At 42.0% G+C, this 26,919-nt stretch overlaps 1 protein-coding gene and 1 pseudogene across 3 annotated transcripts in view; both read left to right on the forward strand.

The window, feature by feature from the left end:
• Positions 1-10,553: 10,553 nt before the first annotated feature.
• LOC116044010 lies at positions 10,554-14,003 on the forward strand (annotated as a pseudogene).
• A 1,226-nt stretch (positions 14,004-15,229) lies between these two features.
• Positions 15,230-26,919, forward strand: part of LOC116044008 (solute carrier organic anion transporter family member 5A1-like) — a 44,133-nt gene continuing 32,443 nt past the window's right edge. The window contains exons 1-2 of one of the 3 annotated variants that reach the window (XM_031291064.2): positions 15,230-15,338; positions 16,931-18,357. In XM_031291064.2, the coding sequence (XP_031146924.1) occupies positions 17,403-18,357 (955 nt within the window). In that variant the 5' untranslated portion in view covers positions 15,230-15,338; positions 16,931-17,402. Of the gene's footprint in view, positions 15,339-16,864; positions 18,358-26,919 lie in introns of those variants that run through there. The other 2 variants (XM_031291065.2, XM_031291063.2) reach the window with 2 other exon arrangements.

The following is a 26,919-nucleotide window of genomic DNA, read 5'->3' on the forward strand; positions in this document are numbered from 1 at the left end:
GTGTGTGTTTCTCTGTGTTTGTGTGTGTGTGTGTGTGTGTGTGTGTGTGGGTTTCTTGGTGTTTGTATGTGTGTGTGTATGTGTGTGCGTGCGTCTCGGTGTGTGTGTTTCTCGGTGTGTGCATGTGTGTGTGTGTGTGTGTGTCGGTGTGTCTGTGTGTCTTGGTGTGTGTGTGTGTGTGTGTGTGTATGTCTTGTGTGTCTGTGTGTGTGTGTGTGTGTGTGTGTGTGTGTGTCTCGTTGTGTCTGTGTGTGTTTCTCGGTGTGTTTGTGTGTGTGTGTGTGTGTGTGTGTGTTCATGCGTCTCGGTGTGTGTGTTTCTCTGTGTTTGTGTGTGTGTGTCTCAGTGTGTCTCGGTGTGTGTGTGTGTCTCTGTGTGTCTCGGTGTGTGTGTGTGTAGTTTTATTGTTTTTGAGAGTGCCGCCGTGAAGTCAGCCACCCTGGTCACGCTTGAGTGAGGCGACGGGGAGTCTCATTACGCTGTGAAATAACGATCACACCGTGATGAAGCTGATTAGATTCCATGAATATTTGAAATGCGAAACCAAATAGCTGATTAAATATTTACTGATGGTTTCCTTCCTGACAGACTGAGAGATCATATCACATCTCCCAAATGACTGACTGTACTCTACTGGAAAGTCTTTATTCATTAACACTACTTTCTAAAATCATATAACTGTAATTATATGATCATAAGGTTAATTTTTGTCATTTGACAGTCAAATGGGATGGTTTTAGTTTAATTTAACTTAACTTAGCTTTTTCACCCAGTTTAATATAGTAGTAAAGTAATTTAGTAAAAAAAATATGCCAGTGGAAACACCAACAAATATTCTACTGAACTACTGATGCTAGCTGTTCAATTCAATTCAATTTTCAATTCAATTTTATTTATAGTATCAAATCATAACAAGAGTTATCTCGAGACACTTTACAGATAGAGTAGGTCTAGACCAAACTCTGTAGTTTACGAAGCCCCAACTATTACAGTGGTTGCCTCAAGAGCAAGCATTAGCAGTAGCTATAGCGACAGTGGCAAGGAAAAAATCCCTTTTTTGTTAGGAAGAAACCTCGGACAGACCCAGACTCTTAGTAGGCGGTGTCTGACGGCACCAGTTGGGGGAGTGGTGAATGGTGGCAATAATAGTCATAATAAAGATAGTGAAACAGTGATCACAATGGTAGTCGTAGTAGTTCATGTCATAGTAGGGTACAGCAGGGCGTTACGGGGTGTAGTGTGGCACAGCAGCCTGGGTGGACGCGGTTGGACGCGGCAGGACGCAGTCGGACACTGTGGGGAATCGCAGAGCGTAGTAGGGTGTAGTGAGTTCATAGCGTCAGCTGCACCCAGGACCCCGGTGTAGGTGCCACCCAATTCCAAGGCGATGTTCTGGGTGAAGAAGAAGCAAAGGGACTCCGGGGAGAAAACTCCCCAGAGCTAGGTTAGTAACAGGCATTTCTGGGACTAAGATGCACACAAAAGGAGACAAGTGAAAAGAGAGAAGAGGGAGCAGCTCATTGTGTCCTTGGAAGGAGCTTCCCACAGCAGTCTAGAGTTATAATAGCATAACTAAGAGAGGCAGGCTAAAGAGAGGGGCCCTGGACCGGGCTCGTACTCTCCCCTGCCGGAACGGGCTTGTACTTCCTGCCTCCCTCTACTCTACTCTACTATGCTGCAACTCCTCACTCCCTAACTATAAGCTTTATCAAAGATGATGGTTTTCAGTTTATTCTTAAATGTGGCGACGGTGTCAGCCCCCCGAACCCAAGTTGGGAGCTGGTTCCACAGGAGAGGAGCCTGATAGCTGAAGGCTCTGGCTCCCATTCTACTTTTAGAGACTCTAGGAACCACAAGTAGCTCTGAGTTCTGGGAGCGCAGTGCTCTAGTGGGACAATAAGGTACTAAGAGCTCTTCTATGTATGATGGTGCTTGACCATTTAGTGCTTTGTAGGTCAGGAGAAGGATTTTAAATTCAATCCTGGATTTTACAGGAAGCCAATGCAGAGAAGCTAATACAGGAGAAATGTGATCTCTTTTCTTAGTTCTTGTCAGAACACGTGCTGCAGCATTCTGGATCAGCTGGAGCGTCTTGAGGGACTTATTTGAGCAGCCTGATAGTAAAGAATTACAGTAGTCCAGCCGGGAAGTAACGAATGCATGGACTAGTTTTTCAGCATCGTTTTGCGAGAGGATGTTCCTGATTTTGGCAATGTTACGAAGATGGAAAAAGGCTGTTCTTGAGGTTTGTTTTAAGTGGGCGTTAAAGGATAGATCCTGGTCAAAAATGATTCCTAGATTTCTGACAGTAGTGCTGGAGGCCAGGGCAATACCATCTAGGGTAGCTATATCTTAATATAATATTAATATTAACAAATTGGGATCGCTCAGAAAAATAGGACTTAAACCAGCTTAGTGCGATTCCTTTAATGCCAACTAAATGTTCCAGTCTCTGTAACAGGATGGTATGGTCAATAGTGTCGAATGCAGCACTAAGATCTAATAAGACAAGTACGGAGACAAGTCCTTTGTCAGCAGCAGTTAGAAGGTCGTTAGTGATTCTCACCAGTGCCGTCTCTGTGCTATGATGCATTCTAAATCCTGACTGAAAGTCTTCAAATAGACTATTTCTATGCAGAAAGTCACACAATTGATTAGCGACTACCTTCTCAAGGATTTTGGAGAGAAACGGGAGGTTAGATATAGGTCTATAGTTGGCTAAGACCTCAGGGTCGAGGGTGGGTTTTTTCAGAATAGGATTTATCACAGCTACTTTAAAAGACTGCGGTACGTGACCCGTTAATAAGGACATATTGATCGTATCTAGTAATGTGGTATTGACCACGGGTAGTGCTTCTTTAAGTAGCCTCGTTGGAATGGGGTCTAAGAGACAGGTAGTTGGCTTAGCTGAAGAGACCCTTAACATTAATTGTTGGAGGTCTAAAGGATAAAAGCCGTCTAAATAAGTATCAGGTCTTATCGTTCTCTCTAGCCCTCCTGCGCCCAATGGTGAGTCGTTAGAAGCTGTGGGCAGAAGGTGATGAATAGTATCTCTAATTGTTATAATTTTATCATTAAAAAAGGTCATGAAGTCATCACTGCTCAGAGCTATAGGAATAGATGGCTCAACAGAGCTGTGACTATCTGTCAGCCTGGCTACAGTGCTGAAAAGAAACCTTGGGTTGTTCTTATTTTCTTCTATTAGTGTTGAGTAATAGTCTGATCTGGCATTTCTGAGAGCCTTCCTATAATTTTTTAGACTATCTTGCCAATCCACACGAGATTCTTCCAGTTTGGTGGAACGCCATTTACTTTCAAGTTTTCGTGAGATTTGTTTTAATTTGCGAGTTTGGGAGTTATACCAAGGTGCTAGTTTCCTTTCCTTCATCATCTTCTTTTTGAGAGGAGCAACCAAGTCTAAAGTAGTCCGTAGGCAGGCCATAGCAGCGTCTACAAAGTTATCAAGTTAGGAGGGACTAAAGTTAACATAACGGTCCTCTGTTATATTAAGGCATGACATTGAGTTAAGTGCTGTTGGAATATCTTCCTTAAATTTAGCTATAGCACTGTCAGATAAGCATCTAGTGTAGAAACTTTTATTTAATTTCGTATAGTCTGGTAGTAGGAATTCGAAAGTTATTAAAGAATGGTCTGATAATAAAGGATTCTGCAGAAATACTATTAAATCGTCAATTTTGATGCCATATTCTAGCACAAGGTCGAGGGTGTGGTTAAAACAGTGCGTGGCCTTATGCACCCTCTGACTGAAACCAATAGAATCTAGCAGTGAATTGAAAGCAGTACTAAGGCTATTGCTGTCAACGTCCACATGGATATTAAAATCACCTACAATAAGTACTTTGTCTGATTGAAGGACTACGCATGATAAAAACTCTGAGAATTCAGATAAAAACTCAGAATATGGACCTGGTGCTCGGTAAACAACAACGAATATAATTGGCTGTACTGTTTTCCATGTTGGGTGTTGAAGATTAAGAACAAGGCTTTCAAACGAGTTATAATTTAGTTTAGGTTTAGGATTAATTAACAGGCTCGAGTCAAATATGGCTGCAACTCCCCCTCCTCGGCCTGAGCCTCGTGGAATTTGGGTATTATTATGACTGGGAGGAGTGGCTTCGTTTAAACTAACATATTCGTCATGGCCCAGCCAGGTTTCGGTGAGGCAGAGTAAATCAATTTGGTTATCTGATATCAATTCGTTTACCAATAATGCTTTCGATGACAGAGATCTAATATTCCCCCCCCCCGCAGTCACTGTTTGGGAAAACCATCACCTTCTACTGTAATACGCCCCTTAAAGCTGCATTTTAGAGGAGACACGGAGCTCTGGCGGCTCCTAGTGGCAGCAAGAAGTAACTATTAGTTCTGTGAAATGATGTCAGCATCACGAATACACACTAACACATATGAACATCTAGATTTTTACAACAGCCTGATTTTGCTCAAGTGTCATTTTCACCCCGCGTGTATTCAATTCAAATAACTTCATTTATATCCTTGGGATTGGGGTATACTGTGTAAAAGCACGAGGAGCAGTTCTGACAAGTAAATAAATATAATAAAATACACACAATGCCGTATACCACAATGAAAAATAATCAGTTGCAAAAGTGCAATAAGAGAAGAGCAGCAGCAACACATGTTCAGTTTGATAATAAAAAGAAAGAAAGAAAGAAAGAGGAAGGAGGAAGAGAGAAGGAATGCAGCAGCCTGATGGGAAATGTTAGGGACCGTGTCAAAGGTACATGCAATATGGTTACAGTGAGAGAGTTTTATTAGGTTTTTATCAATAGCTTCCTCCTTTTTTTCATTGACGCATGAACTTCATTTTTATCTGGACACCTTATCTTTGCATGCACTCCTTTTAAAAAATATATGCACGGATGAACTTTCATGACCCAGTTTTTAACAATGTCTTCTTGTGTGTTTTTTTCATAGACACTTCAGAACACCGAAAAGAGAGCTGAGCCAGAAGGCAAAGCTCTCGATCTACTGGTCAATTTTTGTTTATACTCTCACCTATGGCCATGAAGGCTGGGTCATGACAGAGAGAACCAGATCCAGGGTACAAGCAGCCGAAATGGGAGGGTGGCTGGCGTCTCCCTTAGAGATAGGGTGAGAAGCTCAGTCATCCGTGAGGAGCTCGGAGTAGAGCCACTACTCCTTTGCGTCAAAAGGAGCCGGTTAAGGTGATTTGGGCATCTGGCAAGGACGCCCCCTGGGCGCCTCCCTAGGGAGGTGTTCCAGGCACATCCAGCTGGGAGGAGGCCTCGGGGAAGACCCAGGCCTAGGTGGAGGGATTATATCTCCACCAAAATCACGCCAAAATCGGCCTTCAGCATGTTTGTAGAACGCACCAGGGAAAGCGGCAGCTACACGGGTTTGAAGATGACGTAGCACTAATAACATATAATAATAACAGTAGCGAGTAGTTTGAAAAGCCAAAATCTGAATAGGGAGGTTGGTTGGGGTGGTGGATGGGTCAAACAACACAGGACTTTCACCCAGGAGACCGGGGATCGTGTCCCGCGTGTCACATTTCCTAAACCCAACCATCTGTTCTTCTTTTCCTAAACCCAACCGTCCTGTTCTTCTTTTCCTAAACCCAACTGTCCCGTTCTTCCTGCGTGTCGTGGAAACGTAAGCCCATCCACGACCTTTTCCTTAACCTAAATGCATCAAAAGCGACGCCGATAGTCCTGACCAAACGTGTTTAGATCTGACGCTAAAGGAGACTTTTAGCATCAATAACAACTCCAAAGGCACCTGGCCAAGCGTCCGTATTTTACGTGATGGGAGTGAGAATCTGTTGTCAGAGCTGGTTAATGTGGCTCGGGAAAGGGTAGCTTGGGGTCCCCTGCTGGAACTGCTGCCCCCGCCACCCGACCCCGGATAAGTGGACGACGGTGGATGGATGGATGGACTTCAGTCCAAAACCTTATCTGAACCTCCTCCCAAGAAAAATAGGGCAATATGGCCAAATTCAATTCCGACTTCTCACATTTTTAAAACCTCCTACTCTATTTCTCATGCTACTTGACAGACCATCTATTTATTTGTGTTTGGAGTAAGGGGTAGGCAGTAGATGTAGCAAATCATCCTACAGATAGATAGATAGATAGATAGTAGTACTATCATAGTACTACTTTTAATGTCCTGTAAAAGACGATTTGGTTCGCAGCTCAACATCGCACACACACAAAAGAAATAATTTCCAAAACTGACAGTAAAACACACCCTGGTGAGTGTCAAGCAGCTGAACAATTTAAAAAGAACATTAGAAAATGTGACATTTGCAAACCTATTTGTGTCATGAACTTAAATCAATGTAGGTAAAAACATACTGTGTAAGTTTACGAACATTTTAGGATGTTTAATCGTTTGAATGAAACCTTTCAATCAAAATGTTTCACGTGTTAGACCGAGTCTAAATGTTGAGGCCTAGCTGTGCTGACTTCTTTATATGCCTGACACTGCAGCCGACACTGAAATTAATTTGTTCCCTATCACCTCCTGGCAGACATTTTGATAAGGTATCTTCCATTGAGTAGCTGGTGCGTAGAACGAGGTTGATCAAAAGGATCTTAATTACAGCAGAAAGCCAGAAAGTCACTCTCATATTTCAAACAAAAAAATCTCTTCAGCTTATGAGGAATATCCACGTTATTGATAAGTGAAACCTGCAGCGATCAGCTCGTCTCAAACTGGTCTCAAAGTTTGCTCATTTCATTCTCACCTTAACCTCCAACAATACAACGCAACACAATTGTGAAAAATAAAACCCATTGACACACATTAATCTTGCATGACGATAAAGTATATTCGATGAGAGCAAGTAACTGAGTGCATTTACTCAAATATAATTCTGAGTTACTGCACTTTATACTTCTACTATACATTTTAAAGGAAAATATGTTTTTTTTATTCTACTACATTTATTTGGCAGCTGTAGATAAAAGTAAAAAAGCTGAGCCAATCTGTGAAACACAGCCATCAGGTGCGCAAACACATGATTGCTTAATTGCAGACACACCAATCAGGGTTAAACACTATACAAATGCAGCAGGTAAGTCTAGTATTTTCTGTACTGTATTTTTCAGGTTGTTTGTAGTTGTTTTTTACTGTAACCTGTAACTGGATACAGTATTTTATGTTTGTTGTTTGCTGAGCTAACAGTGTTATACACACTACTGTAGTAGCTGTATGAAAACTGAGACATGTTTTGTTGTTGATTCTCCATGTTGATATGTTGACTGATTTGGGTATATGGAGTGAAATAAATTATATTTTCCTCCGTCTGCAGCATTGGTCTTGTGTAGTGTTTGGTGAACTTATTGTATATTTGTGCTTTCTCTGTGTACTTCATTTACAGTACTCTAATCACTGAGAAGTAGAATTGCTAAAGGTGGTTTAGGTTAGCAACAGCAGTGTGTAACTGGTTCAAACAGAATTACAGTAAGTCATATGAAACGTGTGTGTTTCATATGGTAACAAAATGTGTGTTTTTTTTTTAATAAATTGCAGTTTTTCTCAATTACTAAAACACTAAAACCCATTGGCTGAACAAGGTTCTCAGTTGCCTGAACTCATTTAGCTAATTGTGCAGTATGTTGTCAATACCTTTAACCATTTCACACGGTAAAACACAATTTGCAGCTCTCATCAGCAAATCTCTAAACACATTCTCATTCTCAAAACACATTCTGCACTCTAACGCACATGTCATCCATACTGGTAAACACTAGTGGCAACAATCAAATACAAATAGAGAACACATGTCATTGATTGAACCCAACCACTCACAATTGATTTCACTTGTTTCAAATGATGTGACACAACCAATATAAGCCAGTTCAGAGAGCAAACAGGTTGTTGAAGGTGGGAAGGAGAAAGTCTGAGAATGGATAGTCTGTGGTGATATAGGTGAGGAATCATGTCAGGGCTGGATACGGCACACAAGAGGCTTCTTCCCCCGTTGCCTCAGGAGGGACAATATTGCTTGTGATGTCGACGAAGTGCTCTGGCCTGACCCAGCCCAAAGACAAGAAGAAGCACATTGATCACATGTTTACTCCTTTGATTTTTGTCCCTTTTAGTATTGTATACTGTAGTACAGTGCATTGTAGGCTGTATACTGTACAATGAACAAATTGTATGGCCCTGGACATTGTGCTTTCCAACAGTACTGACTGCTCAATAGATTTTGACTGGTTGCATGTTCATGTCAACAAAGAACACAAATTACATACTGAAACAAACCAGAAATAAATGTGATGCGGATGTTACAACAAATTCACCACCCGGCTACAAAACTATCAGAATAAGTATTCACAATGTCTAACAAGGTCATTTAGGTGTGTGTAAACATGATCAATTATTTAAATTATCTTTCTGATACAGATTTGAGATATATGACACAGCAGCAAAACCCTCAACGTCTTAGGTACATACATAAATATACACTTATAAAGGATATGATGCAATATTTACTCTTTATAACACTATAACCAACTTGTAAATGTAAAATTAGCATTCGCACACATCTGCCTCAAAACATCAATGTAAGTTTAGAGAAATAACTCCCCTAAATATAGAAATTTAGCAAACAACCGTAACGCGTTTTCCCCTGAAGTTACATATCGAACTATCAAACTATTGGATCTGCCCAGAGCCACTCTGGATCTGCCATAACCAATCGCTAACATTTGGTCGTGATCTTGGCTTAGCATCGCTAGCGTTCGCCTTAGCCAACTCCTTCACCACTAACGGAGCGAGCCTGAAAATCAAACTTTTCCCGAACCCTGTGGGGAGGAGGGCCACAATATCATGGCCACCAACACAACTCAGAAAAGATTGTTCTTGCTCGGGCTTTAACTTCTGGATATTCGGCAGCGTTGCCACAACAGACCGAATGGCTTCGCTCGCATCTTTCTCCGCCGCCATTACGAAACTACAACTCCAACTAGCGCACGACCTCAACGTCATCGTTCTCAGCCACTCCCTCTGTTTGCTGATTGGACCGGTAAAGATTTGGCCGGAGAAAACCCGCAAATATACCGCAAACCCAGACAGTGTACTGAAGGAAAATGAAAATTGAGCGGAAGTACGTAGGAGGGCGGAGCCAGGCTATATCGATATGACTAAAGGAGTTCATTAAACCTACATTGTGCAATTTTTTGAGTTGATTCTTAGCAAAAAACCCTTTGTTCTTTCACAAATATGTACTCATTCATGTGTAATTACTTCCACCAACTAGTCAAAGTAGTCTCGTAAGCGTAGAATCTGACATTCAGAATCATTCAGAATACGTACGAGCGACTCACTCGAATGACGGCAGCCATGTTGCGCCTCCATCTTTAAAATACATTAGCCAAAGAGGGACATACCTCCGCATTTCACCCTCTTACACCTATTGGCACTGTGACGAATGCAAGGGGGAGATTACTTGCCACGGAAGCGAAAAAGACAATTAAAACGACAACGCGACAGGCAAAGCAACAAGACCAAAGTTAATACTGGAGTGGTTAGAACAGCTGCGTGTAAACGATGGAGAGAGCTAATTTCGGGTTAGAAGGGCTAGAAAGTAATATTCAGTTAGTTGTCATATACAATTTCACCACTAGATGGGAGAAATTCTTACACAATGTAACTTTAAACAAAACAATTACTAGATGTGCTACAAAAAAATGAAACAGAAAAAACTGTAATATCTCTTTATTTGTGCCAACGAGGAAGAACAGTAAAACATCATTCAGGCAGGCATGTCAACTGAGAACAATGGTAATGATGGTAGTGAGTTGGGCGTATTATTTTCTCTTGCATTTTGTCATAGTGTTGCTATTGTAGGACTTTACACTGCCCGCATGTTTCAAAACACTCCTCTTAATGGAATGAACCACAACCTGATCAACCTGGCCTTTTCTTTCTGCTCCAAAATACAGCTCCACTGATTATTAATCTCTGTTCGCAGGTGGTTTACCAGGAAAACATGTGGAATTTATGGTAAAGCATGGTTTTCCAGTGCTTGAATTGGACCAAAAAAGGTGCAAGTGACCTGTTACAGCAATCTTGTAGGGTTTTTGCCAATCTCACAGTCGAATCTTCGCAGTGTCTGAAAATGTGGTTATGAAACATGCTATATGGGGGTGCTGAATGTCTGACTTTACATAGAATTATTTGGTTTGTCCTGAAAAAAATCTGGTTGTATAGCCTATTTTGGTATAAATATCAGCCTATTAATAATACTGTTAATAACAATTAGTAGTAAGGGTACTCATGTGGACAATAACAAGAAGTGACGGTAACCTTTATTTATTCAGGGGAGTTTCACTGAGAGGAAGCCTCTCTTTTGCAGGAAAGCCCTGATCACATTTGCACACATTCAAACCTGGAAGCTGCCCAGTACAACAACAGTCTGATCTACTTGCCACTGAGCTCAAGAGCCTCGGTTAAGGGCAACTTAGCGGTGGTAATGAGGGAGGGACAGGTGTCTGTCCGGACATTGAACCGGCGACCTCCCATTCCCTGCTCCAACTGTTAGGCCACCACTGCCCCAGGCACTGATTGAAGCTCATTAGAGCGTTGAAGTCCCCCATTAGAAATGTGCAGTTCCCAGATGCCACCCTCTGCAAGACCCAATCCATAGACTAAAAAAAACACTGGGTTATGTGAGCATCTGTTCAGGCAGCACAGGTACAAACAACAATTTAGAGCCTTCATGTCCAAGACACGCGGTCACACAAAGGTGACCTTCTTGTTCTGCAGAGAAAAGTCCAAACTGCAGTGCACACACCTGCCGTTCACGTTGGACGTCTCCAAAAAATTGGTTCAGACCCTATTCAGGAGTTTGGCTCCTGAAAGGGTGCTGTGCATATAGATGTGAACAACTATATCTAGTTGCTATCACTCAACTACTGTACTAAATATGTCTCCTTCCTCACCCTTCTTTTTCATAAGGAAGGGGGGCCCCATACCCTACATTTGTTGTTAACTGAAAAACTTTATACTAATGTATATAATGTAAACATCTCCATGAGGAACAGACCCTCAGTTTCTATGCCCTTATTTTTTAAATCGTACAACTTCATTAACAACCGAATATTTCCTCTTTGTTTAATTGTAACTGTGTATTGCATAAAGTGTATTGTGAGTAGAAAGGACACTGAGTCATGTGTTAACCATGTTCATATACCGGATAAAAATTAGGAGAAAACACACCCTGTATCTGTCGAACCGCTCCTCTTTCTGGAATGAAGGTAGCAAAGCATGTAAACCCCTCCTTCTTTGTGCTGATATTAAACACAGAGAGCTCTAATTCATCCAAATATTTATTTCTTCCCTCCCCTTCACATATCTGCAGATTTAAGATAGGTGAAGCAAGAATGTGGTTTAGTGAGAGAGCTGGCAGGCTACATTCAGCTTAGCAAATATGAAGTAAGCAGAATAGAGTTTGGACCTTGGTACAACGTTTGACGGTTTATGTGAAACTGACATTAGCTGCCAGGGAGGTACGATGGCGCAGAAAGGAGTTAGTATGGACGAGGACATTATTTCTTGTTCAATCTGTCTGGATCTACTGAAGGCTCCTGTGACTGCTTCCTGTGGACACAGCTACTGCATGAACTGTATTCAAGGTCACTGGGATGGAGAGGATGAGAAGAGAATCTACAGCTGCCCTCAGTGCAGAGAGACTTTCACACCGAGGCCTGTCCTGCTGAAAAACACCGTGTTAACAGATTTAGTGGAGGAGCTAAAGAAGACTGGACTCCAAGCTGCTCCTGCTGATCACTGCTATGCTGGACCTGAAGATGTGGCCTGTGATGTCTGCACTGGGAGAAAACTGAAAGCCCTCAAGTCCTGTCTGGTGTGTCTGGTCTCTTACTGTGATCAACACCTTCAGCCTCATTATAACTCCTCTGCGTTTGAGAAACACAAGCTGGTGGACCCCTCCAAGAATCTCCAGGAGAACATCTGCTCTCGTCATGATGAGGTGATGAAGATGTTCTGCCGTACTGATCAGCAGTGTATCTGTTATCTCTGCTTAATGGATGAACATAAAGGCCACGACACAGTCTCAGCTGCAGCAGAAAGGACTGAGAGGCAGAAAGAGCTCGAGGAGAATCAACAAAACATCCAGCAGAGAATCCAGGACAGAGAGAAAGATGTGAAGCTGCTTCAACAGGAGGTGGAGGCTATCAATCGCTCTGCTGATAAAGTGGTGGAGGATAGTGGGAAGATCTTCACTGAGCTGATCTGTCTCATAGAGAAAAAAAGCATTGTTGTGAAGCAGACGGTCAGATCGGAGCAGAAAATAGAAGTGAGTCGAGTCAAAGAGCTTCAGGAGAAGCTGAAGCAGGAGATCACTGAGCTGAAGAGGAAAGACGCTGAGCTGAAGAAGATCTCAGACACAGAGATTCACACCCATTTTCTGAAAAACTACTCCTCACTGTCACCACTCAGTGAATCTACAGACTCATCCAGCATCAATATCCGTCCTCTGCGCTACTTTGAGTACATGACAGCAGCTGTGTCAGAATTCAGAGACAAACTACAATAAGTTCTAAATGAAAAATGGACAAACATCTCCCAGGCTGTGACTGAAGTGGATGTTTTAGTGTCAACTCCACAACCAGAGCCCAAGACCAGAGCTGAATTCTTAAAATATTCACATGAAATCACACTGGATCCAAACACAGCACACAGACAGCTGTTATTATCTGAGGGGAACAGAAAAGCCACATTCATTGAAGAACATCAGTCTCTTTCTCAGCACCCAGAACGATTCACTTATTGGCGGCAGGTCCTGAGTAGAGAGAGTCTGACTGGACGTTGTTACTGGGAGGTGAAGTGGAGAGGGAAAGGGATTTATGTAGCAGTCGCATACAAGAACATCAGCAGAACAGGGAGCTCGGAAGAAGGCAAATTTGGACACAATGACAAATCTTTATCTTTAGATTGCAAAAAGAACAACTATGACTTTTGGGACAACAATGTCCAATCTCCCATCTCAGGTCCTGAGTCCTCCAGAGTAGGAGTGTACCTGGATCACAGGGCAGGTACTCTGTCCTTCTACAGCGTCTCTGAAACCATGACTCTCCTCCACAGAGTCCAGACCACATTCACTCAGCCTCTCTATGCTGGACTTTGGTTTTATTGTTATGGAGACACTGCTGAGTTCTGTAAACTCAAATAGACAGTCAAATCACTCAAGGGTTAAACTCTTTGTTTCCACTTTTACATTTATTTTGTCTCCATGTTTGTTGCTGATTGTTTGTCAGGGCATTTCATCACTGCAGAGATCAGCTGTGGATCAAACATTATGGGTGGTATTTTGGCGATAGTGAGAAGATCTTCACTGAGCTGATCCGTCTCATGGAGAAAAGACACTCCTATGTGAAGCAGGAGGTCAGATCCCAGCAGAAAACTGAAGTGAGTACAGTCTGAGGAATACTTGACTAAAAGCCCTGCTTTCAAATATTCCATTTCTCTATTTGTATATACTCCAGTTAAATGCTCATTTGGCAGGTTTATCAAGTGTAGTACTCCAGTAAATGAACTTAAGTACTTTCCATATATTAAAGGTAGGGTGTCAGCATGCATGCATCATTGGGTCAATGTCTGATATTGCTTCCACTGAACTTTAATCTTCTATCTCGCTCCCTGTCAGCTATTTGCACATATTAAGTTCTCCACTAGAGGTCCCGCTCCTCAAATGTATTGCATTATCACTATACTTGAATGCTTTGCTGCCATTTACAACACACCTATGGGGTGAACTGGAGGTCTAAATGGGAGAAAATCCCTGCAGCATGTTCTAACATCTGGTGGAAAGACTATAACCAGATGAGTGGAGACCGTTGGAGCAGCACAACATGTTCTATAATTACATAGAGTGTCATTATTATACTTTGTTTGGGGGTCCGCATACTTTTGGCCATGTATTGTATGTCGACATCAGGACACTTTGCAGCAACAAATGTGTACATAAACTTCTTAAATACTTATAATATTTTAATAAATAGTATGTTTTTTCAAATAATCTTTTGAATTGCTTATGAATTTCTTTTAAATAGCTTTTTGATATTTTGAAATGTCAAAGGCTTGGAAGAAATGCATGTATGTGCCTTTTATCATTACCAAATATATAATAACAGAACAGACACAGTTTATGACATGTCTTTCTGTAGTTGATCAATATTACTTTTGCTGCATGATTTGATCAATTGGTTTTTTCATTTACTCACAGATTATTAGTTCTTGTTATCTTCAGTTTGAGTTGAAAGTTTTGGATTTCCGTGATGGTCTGACTGCTGTAGGTACTTGAGACTGTTTCATGCTTCTCATTAGAGCCTGACCAAGAAATCAGCCATGTTGTGATGTACATTATAAACTGTGTGAAGGATTTATCAATAAAATCATAACTCGATGTATAAAGAGACATTATTTTCTTTATATGTGTGTGTGTGTGCTGTCATTGTTATACTGTGATGGTGTTTCTACAGACCAAGAAATCACTCCAGTTCACAGATCTTCCTAGAGTAAAAAAAAATTGTTTTAAAATACTACTTTTGGGTATACGTGCAGTTTAGTGTCCCAAATTATTTTCCAACAACTGAGTGTCCCAAATGATGAGGGTCTTATTCGAGACAGGTTAGGGTTAGGGGTAGGGGTAGGGTTAGGGTAGCACAGGTGGTTTAACAGGTTCATAATTAATTAAGGACATTGTATTGGGAATTTGGGACAGTAAACTGCACGTATACCCTACTTTTGACTGCCGCTGAGGCCAAAAATTGGGAAAGAAGTGCACTTCCATCTTTCAATTACACAGATTTTGGGGATATTCAGCCTATTCATATACATATCTCACTGCACTGTAACTTTTTTTTCTAGCTATTCTGTTTTTGCTAATTAGTTATCCTTTTACATAATACTTAAACCCTGATTATGTGTGTTTTATATTGGCCTGTGTTTGTTTTATGTGTATTTATAGCCTAGTTGCCATGCCTAAATCAGAAGGGATTACGTCCGGCCAACTGAGTGTAAAAATAATCATCGAAATATATTCTGTTTTACAGGCTATGCTTCGCTCTCTCTCTTTGAATGACACACGTTATGCTTTTATTTCGAAGTGTTTCCGTTATTTTCTGGCTAATTCCCTCCGCCTTGATGCGGCTTAATGAGAAGATGTTTTGTAGGTGAGGTTTTTTTTTAACATTAACGTGTTTTTGTCCGGTTTTAACCGCCTTGTCCTCGCGGGGCGTGGGTTATAACTCGGACATGAAGGTTTAAAGGCCCGTGTCGTCGCTACAGAGTGTCAGGTTAGTAAAGCGCATTGTCCCCATTGTTGTTGTTGTTGTTGTTGTTGTTTTATCCATCGGCGAACGTTACCTCGGCGGGTTAGCTGCTAGCTGTGTGCTGCTAGCTTGGATGTTAGCTGTATGGTAGTTGAAGGAGTACTTCCGGATCTACATTTCAAAGTAATGCATGATATCGAAAAAGGCGACAAAACGTGGAAGAGGCGACATGAACGTCGATAAAAACTCAGTAAAATAAAATCGCCAGTCAACAGATATTTTGCCAAAGTGTAAATGCTGCACATGTCCGTCGTATAACATACAGTAAAACGTTTTCTGAATGCATCTTTGTCTACTGGTAAATTCTGCACATAATAATAGCTGTTAGCTAACGTTACTAAAGTCGTCATTCGTCTGATTTAAGCCAAGTCCTTAAATGTAACTATTGGTAAATATATAACGCCGGCAGAATTTATCAAATTTTCTAGATCGTTCATGGGATTCGGGCAGTGGTTAAAGAAGCGAGCTTGGGACCGGGAGGTCGTCGGTTCAATCCCCAGACAGGATAAAATCTGGATGGGAAAAATGAATAGAGCAACGCTTGTCTCTCCCTCATTACCACCACTGAGGTGCCCTTGAGCAAGGCCCCTTAACCCCAACCGCTCCACTGGAGTGGCCAGCAGATAGATTAGACTGTGGATGGACTGGGCAGCCTCCAGGTACGGCTGTGTGAATGTGATCAGGGCGTTCCTGCAAAGGAGGGGTTGCCTCTCAGTGAATAAATAAAGATTAAATAAAAAAAAAAAGAAAAAAAATGTCGGCGACATTTCATCCACATATTCGACGCTGTGCAGGAATACTGGGGCTTGCACTTTGAAGGCATTTGTATGGAAAATAGTGCAACGATAATTTGTTAAAACCACCTCCAGTTAGACATTTTAAAGTAGTATTTACGCCTAAACTGCACCACGTATTTTATCGTAAAATATACATTAACCACATTCACTGTTATCACGTTATGATCAGTTTCATAGGATTTACTACATATCAGGTGATTCAGCACAAAACGGTGCTTTGCGATAAACTTGAAATAGCGATGGCCTTGGGATTTAGTTTCCACGTCTCACTAGAATTGGAGTAAATGAAATGTTAGGCTTTTATTGTGAAGGAAACGTTTTCGGGTTTCCGTGTAGCTATCTATGTAGCTTGATGCAGTTGTTTTCAAAAAAGCGACTGCGAGCAGCTGAGCACTGCGGTGTTCCCGAGCAGGAGGCTGGTGACGGACTTCTCGTTTCACGCTCGTTTTCCTCGACGACACTTCACCATTGCCGATCATTATTATTAATATCGTTATTATTATTATTATTATTATTTATTTATTTTTTTTCATACACATCTTCACGGATTTACACAGAAATATAATCTCTTGAATGACCCGCTGGGAGGACAGCTGGTGCGGCGATAACATCGGGAGGAGGGGTGATGCCCTTGACTGGGGGGAGGAGGAGTTAGGTGGCGAAGAGGAGGAGGAGGAGGAGGAGGAGGGGGGGGGTGGGCAAAATCATCTGATGTTCCGAAAACAAGTGACATTGTAACTGTGCGATCTTCATTGGCAGGGGTGTCAGGGATGTGGCGCATGATCTGCGAGTTCATTTCATCCCTGCCGGCCCTGGAGCAACAACAGCAGCGTCCGGCTGAGAGAAGCCATCGAGAGGATATGTTGTGCGGCCGCAGGGAGCCCCCGGCTCTGGAGCCCCGCCGCCGGTCGAGCTGAGGAGGTCTGAGCAGGTTCTCCATCTCCGGATTAGATGCTGGCAGAAGGCAAGTGTGCATGACAAGATAAAACAGAGGCTGTCCAAGCCTACGCTGCAGATAAGCAGAAGCTGTGAGTCTACTTTCCCCTTTTAGGTTGACATTGTTGCTTTATTTTGGGCCTCTTTGTGTGCCAGACTGTGTCCGTGGGAGTAGATGTGCCTATTAATAATACATGTAATGGGCAGCAGCCCCTGAACTCTAAATGTAGGCTTGGAACTGGGGTGGTTGATTTCTTCTAAACCCTTAAAAGAAAGGAGCTGTTGACTGGAAATAATGGCTGACCACGAGGAAGCGGAGTTGTCCGAGTCCCTTCAGAAGGAGGACGGGTTTTCCAGCGAAATTGAGGAGCCAGGTACGGACTTCAAATGTAAAAGTTTGCCTATTTTAAATGAAGAAGCGCCTCAAGAGGAAACCTTACTGACTAGTTCTGTGTCCATAACTGCAGAAGAGAGCGCAGAATGTATCCAGCTCCAGGCCAAGACGGAGTCCTTTCAGCCAGAGTCCCCGACGAGGACAAACTACCTGGCCAAGCCGGGGAAGTCGGCGCTGAACAGGCCCAGCTCCTACATGGAAAACACGGAGATCCGTAGGAGTAAAAACCTGGCGAGAAGGAAGCCCCCGGGGTTTTTCGCTTCCAAGCTAGCTCGGATTCGTCTTCCCACTAAGCAGTACCTGAGCGTCATCCTACAGGACTCGCGCTGCTTCCTGTTCTGCATGTGCTACCTGACGTTCATCCAGTCGCTCATGGTGTCGGGCTACCTCAGCAGCGTCATCACCACCATCGAGAAGAGGTACAGCCTGCGGAGCTCCGAGTCGGGCCTCCTTGTCAGCTGTTTCGACATTGGGAGCCTCGTCGTGGTCGTCTTCATCAGCTACTTTGGCGGGCGGGGCCAGAGGCCTCGCTGGTTGGCGGTGGGAGGGGTATTTATCGCAGTGGGTGCCGCCCTCTTCTCCTTGCCCCACTTCATCTCGCCGGCCTACCAGATCCAGGAGGTCAACTCGTCCTCCGGCAACGAGGGCCTGTGCATGAACAGCAACGCCAGCGGCAGGGACCGCGTCGACATCACTTCCTGTCCCCGGGACCAGGAGGGCAACGAGCACAACCTGTACGTGGCTCTGTTCGTCGTCGCCCAGATCCTGGTGGGCATGGGGTCCACGCCCATCTACACGCTGGGACCCACCTACCTGGACGACAACGTCAAGAAGGAGAACGCCTCGCTGTATCTCGGTAAGAGTTTGTGTGTGAATGTGTTACTGGGCAATATATCGATATTATATCAATATCATGATATGAGACTAGATATCCTCTTAGATTTTGGATATTGTAATATCGAATTATGGCATAAGTGTTGTCTTTTCCTGGTTTTAAAGGCTGCAGTGATGTCATTTTCTGAACTTACCAGACTGTTGTAACTGTTCTATTATTTGCCTTTACCCACTTCGTCATTATACAGTCCCTCCAGAAAAACGTGATTATGCGATCGCATAATTCAATGCATAATCAGCCAAAGTCTGCATATTTATGCGAGGGCCGTATTTCTTCAAATACGCCGCACTTTCACCGCATAAATTGCCAATTTCCACGCAAAATATGCGGGGCTTGCATGATTTCATAATCCCCGCATTTTCGTTGCAAAAAAAGTCCCATATATCTTAGCAGAAAGTTGAAAAATGTTGCGTTTACTTCACACAAGAGCAGCCATTTTCCCCTGTTGCCATGGGAACGTTATGAAGTGACGTAATTGCGCGACGTGAACATCATCGAAAAGCTGCAAACCCCGCGATGAAGCCATGATGAAACCGCAGTTTTTGCAAGTTCCCGCAAATTTCATCGCATAAAATTGCATAAATATCCCGCATATTCCTTCGCATTTTTTAAGAAAACGTGCCGCGTAATCAAGGATTTTTGCCCGCAACAATCACAAAAAAAACTCCGCATTTTTCTGGAAGGACTGATTATAGCCACATTACTGGTGATTATTTATCAAAAATCTCATTGTGTAAATATTTTGTGAAAGCACCAATAGTCAACACTACAATATCGTTGCGGTATCGATATCGAGGTATTTGGTCAAAAATATCGTGATATTTGATTTTCTCCATATCACCCAGCCCTAGAATGTGTGACAGAGTGCTCAAACGCGCAGTGTCGTTTGTATTCTCTGTAATCTTTTTAGAATCGGCTGACATCTACATCCAGCATTATGCATCACCCCAGTCCTCCAAAGAAGCTCCTAACGTGCCCTCTCTATCTCCACAGCACTGTGGAGCAGTCTTGTATAAAGTACTTGAAAGCAATACTTGAGTAAAAGTACAAGTATCTTCAAATAAAATGACTTTGGTAGCAGTTAAAGTCTCCTTTTTAGAATATTGCTTGAGTAAAAATCTTAAAGTATCTGATATTTTCTGTACTTCAGTATCAAAAGTAATTTTCTGATATTAAATGTACTTAAAGTAAAAAAAACACTTGGCAATCTAGAAGCAATGATTCACCAAACTGCTGCTTTTTTCCAGAGTAACACATTTCTTCTGATTTTATTTTGTAGTAACGAGTAACTAAGATATGAAGTGTAGTGTAGAAATGTAGTGGATTAAAAGTATACATTTTATTTAGAAACTGTAGTGGAGTAAAATTATCCATAAATATGAATAATGAAGTAAAGAACAGATAGGGGAAAATTCTACTTAAGTACAGTAACTAAGTATTTGTACTTCGTTACATTACAACAGTGCTGTGGCGTAATGTCTGGCTACACCCCGGACACATTCTGGGATAGGAGTAAAAAAACGCTCTGGGTTGTTTGCATTTTAAAATTTTTTTAAACCAATCACAATGTTCTTGGGCGGCGCTAAGCTCCAGACGCAGCGACGGTGGCTCTGCTAAATAGTCTCGGGAAGGAACTTGTTTTGGTGGAACATTTGGACCCCGCAAAAGAAAACGGCACATACAATATTACATGAAGTTAACTGTTGACACAATACAGAAACGTGGGCTATTTAAAGGTCCCATGGCATGAACATTTCACTTTATGAGGTTTTTAAACATTAATATGAGTTCCCCCAGCCTGCCTATGGTCCCCCAGTGGCTAGAAATGGTGATAGGTGTAAACCGAGCCCTGGGTATCCTGCTCTGTCTTTGAGAAAATGAAAGTCTGACGAAGGAATCTTCCCTTTATGACGTCATAAGGGGAAAGGTTACCTCCCCTTTCTCTGCTTTGCCCGCCCAGAGAATTTGGCCCGCCCATGAGAGAGAGAGAGAGAGAGAGACAGAGAGAGAGAGAGAGAGAGATCATGGCTTGAAAACGAGCAAAGTGGCAGTTGGTCAAGGCCACACCCCCTGATACATGGTTAAACCTCAGAGTGGAAGGTTGATGGCCAAAAGCTGACATCACGCTCCGAGGCCAGGCGACATTTGCCGATTATTTTAACAGCTTAGGCCAGTGGTTCTCAAGCTTTTTTTCAATAAAGTTCCCCCTTTGAACAGTTTTTTTAAGCCATGTACCCCCTAACCAGCGCGAATAATATTTGGTAGAAAAAAAAAGTCTCTATAAAGAGGAACAATACAGCGATGTCAGCAATAGATTTACTAAACAACAGCCTTGTACCTGGGAAACGGGTAGAAAGAAGGAAGTAAGGCAAGAATAGGTCGAAAATAGTAACAAAAACTTTGAAAAAAAAACAGTAGAAAGAAGGAAGGCAACACTGGGGCGACAAAAGTGACAAAAAATTCAAATAAGCGACAAACTTCGAAAAAAGTGACAAAAACTTTGAAAAAAGCAGAAAAAAACAAAAAAGAAAGAGACAGTAGAAATAATTAAGGAAGAAAGCCAAGAATAGGTCAAAACAAACGACAAAACCTTCAAAAAAAGGTGACAAACTTCAAAAACAGTGACAAAAACTTAAAAAAAAAAAAAAGACAACTACTAACTACAGCCTTGTCACTGAAAAACATTTTGCCACAAAAAAATGTCACGTACCCCCTGCAGTCCTCCAAAGTACCCCTAGGGGTACACGTACCCCCATTTGAGAAACACTGGCTTAGAAAATAGTGAAAAATGTCCCAGAGCTGAAGGTGACACATTTATATTGCTTGTTTTATCCAGACAACAGTACAAAACCCGAAAAGATTAAGTTTACTTTTTGATCTGACAATTGAAATTCCTCACATTTGAGAAGCCGGAACTAGAAAGTCTTTGACTTGGTTTGTTGAGATAGCACGTAACGATAACACGTTACACAGCAGCTAATGTTAGCCTACCATTAGCTACAGTAAACAATAACAACACGTTACACAGCAGCTAACGTTATCCTACCATTAGCTACAGTAAACAATAACATGTTACACAGCAGCTAATGTTAGCCTACCATTAGCTACAGTAAACAATAACAACACGTTACACAGCAGCTAACGTTAGCCTACCATTAGCTACAGTAAACACTAATAACACGTTACACAGCCGCTAACGTTAGCCTACCATTAGCTACAGTAAACACTAATAACACGTTACACAGCAGCTAACGTTAGCCTACCGCTAGCTACAGTAAACACTAATAACACGTTACACAGCAGCTAACGTTAGCCTACCGTTAGCTACAGTAGTAACTGGATTAAACACGGCTAAAATGCTGACAGCTAAACAGTGTAGTGTGACTGTATTTCACTGCAGAGGATTCCAACAGCAGGACGTACAACAGTCTGCCGCTAAAGCTATGAGCTAAAAGACTCAAACTAGCACTGGTCACTGCTGTTGTCTGAAAAACAACACAGACGGGACAAAATGTTTACTGGTAAACTGGTAAACCTCCTGACGACTTATGACCGACTGCTATCTGTTGTGGAATTTTCCTCACGTTACTCTGTCCTCTGTGAAGCATTTTTAAAATATTGCTCGATCACGTGAATTTGATCGTGGGAAGCCAAAATTGTGATCGTGATTAAAATTCGATTAATTGTGCAGCCCTATTCTACATGGCCAAAAGGATGTGGATTCCTTGAACATTGCACCCGCATGTGATTGATGAGTCTGACATTCCAAAAACCATGATCCGCTGCCACAACAGCCCCCCAGTCTTAGGGAAAGGCTTTCCACCAGATGTTTGGGAGCTGGCTGTAGGGATTTGCTCCCAGTCAGCCACAAGAGCATTAGTGAGATCCAACAGCCATGCTCTGCGTGCACGTCAGTCCGGTTCCTCCACACCAAATTGGGAAAACCATTTTGTTGCCAAACACAAAACCGTTGCCACAAAGTTGGAAGCACAGTATTGTCTGAAACGTAATTGTATGACCAGTGTATGAAGATACACCGGTCAGGCGCTGTCAGCAGCTGTAGACAATGTATGACCGCGCACACATTCACCATTATGGCAGTAGTTTGAAGATAGGGGTGGGACAAAATATCGACACGGCCATAAGATTTTTTGCTAAATGTTTTACAGTTACAAGGCTGTAGTTACTTCTACTATGTTTTTTTCCAAGTTTGTCGCTTTTTCGATTTTTTTTTTCTCACTGTTTTCAAAGTTTGTCACCTTTTTTTGAAGGTTTTGTCCTTTGTTTTGACCTTTCTTCTGTACTTTTTTCTAGTCTTTTTTTCTTCGAAGGTTTTGTCTCTTTTAAAAAAAAAAAAAAATTCAGCTTTTTTGGAATTTTTTGTCACTTTTGTCGCCCCCCTAATGTCACCTTCCTTCTTTCTACGGTGTGTTTTTTCCGAAGTTTTTATTGCTTTTTTTAAGTTTGTGTCTCTTTTATCGAAGTATTTGTTACTATTTTTGACCTATTCTTGCCTTACTTCCTTCTTTATACTGTCTTTTAGTAGATAAGATTTATAAAACTAACTTTCTGTCATATTTTCTGAAACTGACCCTATGTTCCAGTAGAACTACATGAAGCAGGTAATTTAAATAAAAATCCAGCTCCTCTGGCTCCACCTACAGCCTGTAGTGTGATTTGCAAAAATCCACAGCTCCCTGTTCAGATGCACCAATCAGGGCCAGGGGGGGTGTCTAACTGTTCAGATGCACCAATCAGGGCCGGGGGGGCGGGGTGGTCTAACTGTGTGTTAATCACTGCATTCTCCCTTGTGGGGGGAGGGGCTTAGGAGACTGTTTTGGGCTTTAGCAGAAAGGGGGGGAGGGACTGAGAAGTTGTTGATGTTCAAATTTTTTGGCTAAGTCCTGGATCTTCACAATCCTACCTACAGCACCTTTAACTGTTTTCCAGGTCCAAGGCTGTTGTTTAGTAAATCTATCGCTGACATCGCTGTATTGTTCCTCTTATAGACTTTTTTTTCTACCAAAAATTATTCGCGCTGATTAGGGGGTACATTTACACTTAAAAAAACTGTTCAAAGGGGGAACATTATTTAAAAAAGCTTGAGAACCACTGGTCTATTGTACTGTGAAGTACCCTGTGACTCCCAGCACTATTTGAAGATGCAACTGCAGTGAACGTCCAACACTACATTTGTCACGTCGCCAAACATTTCAGTCTATTTAACCTAATCTTACTTTACTTTTACTTAACTTTTTATTTCTTGCTTTTTATACACTTTATACATTTATTGACCACTATTTTTTTATTTATTTTGCCTTAAATTTGACTGTGAGCAACTGCAACTTAACACTTTCCCTGAGAGGATGAATAACGTATTCTGATTCTGATTTTAAGTTACTGAGTAGGCCCCTGTTCTATGCTCAAAGGCACATCAGCAGCAAGGCTAACAAGCAGGTAGTTTAAACAACAGCAGAGAGTTCCTATAGTGCCCGTGCTTGTCACCGCCATGTACATGTCGGACGTAGCGCCGCGGCTAAATCGACGGTGTAACCTTTTGAACTGCCCTCCCTTTCCCTTTCACATGCTTCCTCAGACCTTCTCGCCCCAGTGGATTCAAACAGGGTACAGCCTAATTAAACCAACAAATAAGAGCTGGGTTATGAAAGAGATTGTGGGGGGGGGCGGAGGGACGAGGGGGAAGGTCTTATGTGCATTCCTCTCGTTGATGGGAGTGAAAGTCCCGCAGAGGCTCGGCGTTGGTCCGAGACCCTTTTTTTTTTTTAAAAAGAGAGAGGCTTTGACCAGTGCAGCAGCCGGTTGGTGGTACGATGTCCCCTGGAAGGAGTCTGGACACTGAAGTGTGATTGGACACGTTCCAGGTTGTAGCGTAGAAATTCTAAAATGATTAAATTCAGAGGAATAAGTTCCGAAATTTGCCCCTTTTTTGGCTGCAATTTGCAAAATGTGTGAGCCCATTGGTCCTAAGGTGAAAAATACATTTGCATAAAAAAAAAAGAAATTATAAAGTCCCATATACAGTACGCTGCATGGCCAAAAGTATGTGGACATGCACGTTTCTTTCTTCTGTAATCAATTTAATCGTTTTGAGTTATTATTATTTCTTTTTTTTTTTTACAAATTCTCTGATTTCAGCTTCCTAAATGTGAATATGTTCTAGTTTCTTCTTTCCTCTGTGACAGTAAACTGGGTATATTTGAGTTGTGGACAAAACAAGACATTTGAGGACGTCATCTTGGGCTTTTGGGAAAAACTGATTGAAATGTTACCCCATTTTCTTACATTATATAGGCCAAACAACAAATAGAATAGAATAGAATACACTTTATTGTCCCCGAGGGGGAAATTTGTCTTGGACATAGTGCTACAATGTGTTGCTTCACAGCATAAACATGTAACAGAAAAAACATTTGTGAACAAACAAATGTTTAGCCCCCAATGTCGCCTTCCAGGCAGCGTGGCAATGGTTATGTTTAGGGTTAAGGTTAGGGTTAGCTGCCTAGAAGGCGACGTTGGAGGCTTAAAACACCATCGAGCGTCAGAAGCAGAGTATGAGGGCGTGCCCTGACAGTAGCTAGGTAAGGACTACTAGCCAGTCAGAAGCAGAGTATGAGGGCGTGCCACGCTAGCAGCTAGGTGAGCATTATAACGTGTGTTCCAAAGTGACCACGTTTGTCTCTGAAGTAAAGGCTGGACTACAATAGAGCTGTTTGGAGCAGTTTGTGAACAGTGTTTTCTGTTGGAGATGGTAAGTCCCTTTGGGGTGGACTTTAGGCTTTTTCACTTTGTAAACCTATAACATGCACAAAAAAGATATATAACACGATAAAGGAAAGGGAAAAAGCCAAAAAGCATAATATGAGCACTTTAACTAATCCAATTAGTTGTGCAGCCCTATAAATTAACCTTAATATGATATTTAATTGTTGTTGGACACAACTTTTATCTGCTCTTCTTGTCATTTTGGCAAGTAACCAAAAAGTGTTTGTCCTTCAGTCGAGACCCACTCCACCAGTTAACTCTGGTATTCAGTTGCTTTTGTGCTGAATGAAAATACTTGTTCCCCGGCCTTAACGGGCGAGGGCCAGCAGGACGGAGCAGAGCAGAGCAGAGCAGGGTTACCCAGCCAACAGGAGCATACTGTTAAGCTGCAGAAACATGTTGATGTGGTCAGTTGGTTTAATGGAAACTGACAGCTTCTCCAGTCACTGGAATGAGGACGGTGCCCATTAAAACACCGTCACAGTTGAGTCCAGTAACCAAAAAAACCCCACAAACCAGCTAAATCCTGCCAGTTTGATGCTGGCAAATGTTGTGTAATAGTTTAGTCGCACTCGCTATTATTTTCCGAAGTAATCAGTAGACCCAAACGGAATCTGCTGATTTTTTTACAGTTCAGCACGGGCGATCCAAAATGAAAAACGCCAGAATTTAGCGGTCTGTTTTTCTGCTTGGAGTGGAGATGTTTTAACATTCGTAGGTTGTTTTTTTTAATTTGCGAAAGTTCTTCAGAATTCTGGGTCCGCAGATTTCGTGTGGCCCTTTTTAATCAGTTACCTATTTTAACCTATTTCTTGCCATAAGGTAAAATCGACTTTATATAATTTCATGTTTTCCTTATTGATTCACTTGGGTGTTTTGTGACAACATAAAACGTAAATGGACTTTGGCAACCAACTCAAATTTCAGATATTCCAAAAATCTTTGAAACCAAAATAACTTTGATGTCCTCCCTTGGAAAATGGAAATTCGAAAGAATGTCGAAACATTGCAAGAAAAAAGATGGCAATTTTATAATTCTGTCATCTCGCTCTTGTCCTCTTCTCCTGCTGTGGTTTAATAGCAGCCGGCTGTAGAATTAGTGCCACCAGCTGTTAATCTTTAACTCATAGTACTGGCATAATAACAGTAGTGGATGGAGCGACCCATTCATTTACATTTTCTGTTGCAGATTATCTGGAAATTAGTTTACATTTAAATGTAAATTTGACTCCTGTCCAGCATTTGTGTAATTGGCAGTAACCTGCTCAAGAGGAAGCATAAAAAAGTGTGTTTGAAAGATCTTTAGATTGCAATTGGTTCAAAGCACCTTGTAGGTGTTTTAAAATGCCACTTGACTCTCTCCTTCTCTTTTGCCTCAGTTGAGATCTACAGTGTCTGATATTGACCATGAAGTGTGCACAAAGGGTAGCCTAGAAATCTAGACGCACCCTAGCAGCAGCAAATGTAACTTTCTGTTGGCTTGCGAGCTGGAAAAACCAAACTCGCCCCTCAGATTGAGCCCTGCCAATGGTGAGTTCCCAGACCCAACATCTTGATGTGGGTCTGGCTTGTCAGGCTACACAAAGGGCTGACTGGACACAGATAGACATCTAATGCTACTTAGCCTACTTGGGTTACTGTGCTAGTGGTGGAACACGAGATGAGCGGAGACAGATGATGCCTTTAGTAAATCTGCAGCTGTACTGTAGATTCAGCAGGAATGCTACACAGATAGACCAC

Source organism: Sander lucioperca, chromosome 9 (genome assembly GCF_008315115.2).
Source record: "Sander lucioperca isolate FBNREF2018 chromosome 9, SLUC_FBN_1.2, whole genome shotgun sequence".
NCBI classification, from domain to species: Eukaryota; Metazoa; Chordata; class Actinopteri; order Perciformes; family Percidae; genus Sander; species Sander lucioperca.